Consider the following 2,021-nt stretch of genomic DNA (forward strand, 5'->3'; position numbering starts at 1 on the left):
GTGCCGAAATAGAGCGAGGGGCAACTCGAATGCCATGGGAGAGGAGTATTCTGTTTGGATTATCGAATGCCAGATAACACAGTTTAACCAAAATTCAGGACCTTGTGATCTTATCAACATTATCCGAAATTCAGATAATCAAATGCCAAATAATTGAGGTAATTTTCAATGCACTATCCCCATCTGGTGGAGATGAAAGGTTTGACCAAATCGATTCGTTCCCCATTTCAAATTCCCAGTGATCTGAAGCATGGCTGTCCCGCTAACCGGCCATATGATACTGACTGAATTCTCACACATGGTGCTACAGCCGGGAGTGGTCACCTCATTCACAACCTGCCCAGGCGGTTAGCTCCAGGGACCGGTCAAAGGGCGCCCACTTTATTTTTGTGTGAATCTGAAACCCCTGGACAGAACAACGTCATCAACCTCAAAATGTAATACTGCACATTTTTGGCACTTCTCTTAGAATCCCAGCATAGGGTTAATCAAACACTCCCAGGACAGGGACAGCACGGGGTTAGATACAGAGTAAAGCTCCCTCTACACTGTTTCCCCATTCCAGGACAGGGACAGCATGGGGTTAGGTACAGAGTAAAACTCCCTCTACACTGTTTCCCCATCAAACACTCGCAGGACAGGGACAGCACGGGGTTAGATACAGAGTAAAGCTCCCTCTACACTGTCCCCCCATCAAACACTCCCAGGACTGGGACAGCACGGGGTTAGGTACAGAGTAAAGCTCCCTCTACACTGTTCCCCCATTCCAGGACAGGGACAGCACGGGGTTAGGTACAGAGTAAAGCTCCCTCTACACTGTTTCCCCATCAAAGACTCCCAGGATAGGAACAGCATGGGGTTAGATACAGAGTAAAGCTCCCCCTACACTGTCCCCCCATTCCAGGGCAGGGACAGCATGCGGTTAGGTACAGAATAAAACTCCCTCTATACCGTCCCCCATCAAACACTCCCCAGGACAGGGACAGCACGGGGTTAGATACAGAGTAAAGCTCCCTCTACACTGTTCCCCCCCATCAACCACTCCCAGGACAGGGACAGCACGGGGTTAGGTACAGGGTAAAACTCCCTCTACACCGTCCCCCCTCAGACACTCCCAGGACAGTGACAGCACGGGGTTAGATACGGAGTAAAGCTCCCTCTACACTTCAATATCTTAACACAATTTCCTTCCCTTGGTGTGATGATAAGACAGACATTAGAATCAATCAAGATTTTATTTTATTGTCGTATCAGAATTAAAACATGGCAGAGGACTTGTCTGTTCGTCGTCATCATCCTCTTCACAAACGGTCTTGGAGTAAACACGGAGGATTATTTCACCCACAGTTCACACCCGGATCCCACACTCATCTTCCCGGTGATTCCGAGCTGATTTGGGACTTCTGGCTTCATCCTCGGCCCACAGCCAGGGCTCTGGGCGTAGCGCCGCAGTGTAGGCCCGAGCCACTGCTGTTGCGTTTGTGTGTGTGTGTGTGTGTGTTTTTTTGACAATGCGCGTGCCTGGGTGTACGCGCGTGAGCGAGTTTCCACAGAGAGTGTGCGCGCACGAGTGGAGAGCTGCGAGAGGGGTTCAAGTGTTCCGGCACAGGCCCCATTCGAAGCCAGAGCCGCGCGACGTCTTGGCTGAGAACGGTCCGGCAGTTCGAGCCAGGGCTCCTCCTCTCCCCCCACCCTCAACAAACCGCACCCCCCCAAACAGCTTCCTCCCCCCGTCCCCACCCTTCAGCCCTGCCTTACAGCTCGTCCCGGGGCCCTGGTGGGTCGTCCATGCCGAAAAACGAGGAGGGCTTGGCATTAACGTCCCGCTGGCGCTTGACGAAGGCGGTGAAGGAGGACACGCAGTTCCCGATGAAGTGATCGGCCTGGCCGAGGATGTAGAGGTCGGTCTGAGGCAGGGAGGGTTCCAGACTCACCACCTTCACCTGGAGGCGGGGGGGGGGGAGGGAGAGAGAGGGGGGGGAGAGAGGGAGAGGGAGAGAGAGAGAGAGAGAGAGAGAGAT

General features: G+C 53.3%; 1 protein-coding gene across 4 annotated transcripts in view; it reads right to left on the reverse strand.

Moving 5' to 3' along the window:
- Positions 1–1,724: 1,724 nt before the first annotated feature.
- Positions 1,725–2,021, reverse strand: part of pofut1 (protein O-fucosyltransferase 1) — a 19,309-nt gene continuing 19,012 nt past the window's right edge. For all 4 annotated transcript variants that reach the window (XM_060854462.1, XM_060854460.1, XM_060854463.1 and 1 more), the window contains one exon: positions 1,725–1,943. In XM_060854462.1, coding sequence (XP_060710445.1) covers positions 1,755–1,943 — 189 coding nt within the window. In that variant the 3' untranslated portion in view covers positions 1,725–1,754. The remainder of the gene's footprint in view (positions 1,944–2,021) is intronic.

This window comes from Hemiscyllium ocellatum, chromosome 44 (assembly GCF_020745735.1).
Source record: "Hemiscyllium ocellatum isolate sHemOce1 chromosome 44, sHemOce1.pat.X.cur, whole genome shotgun sequence".
Lineage (NCBI taxonomy): Eukaryota > Metazoa > Chordata > Chondrichthyes > Orectolobiformes > Hemiscylliidae > Hemiscyllium > Hemiscyllium ocellatum.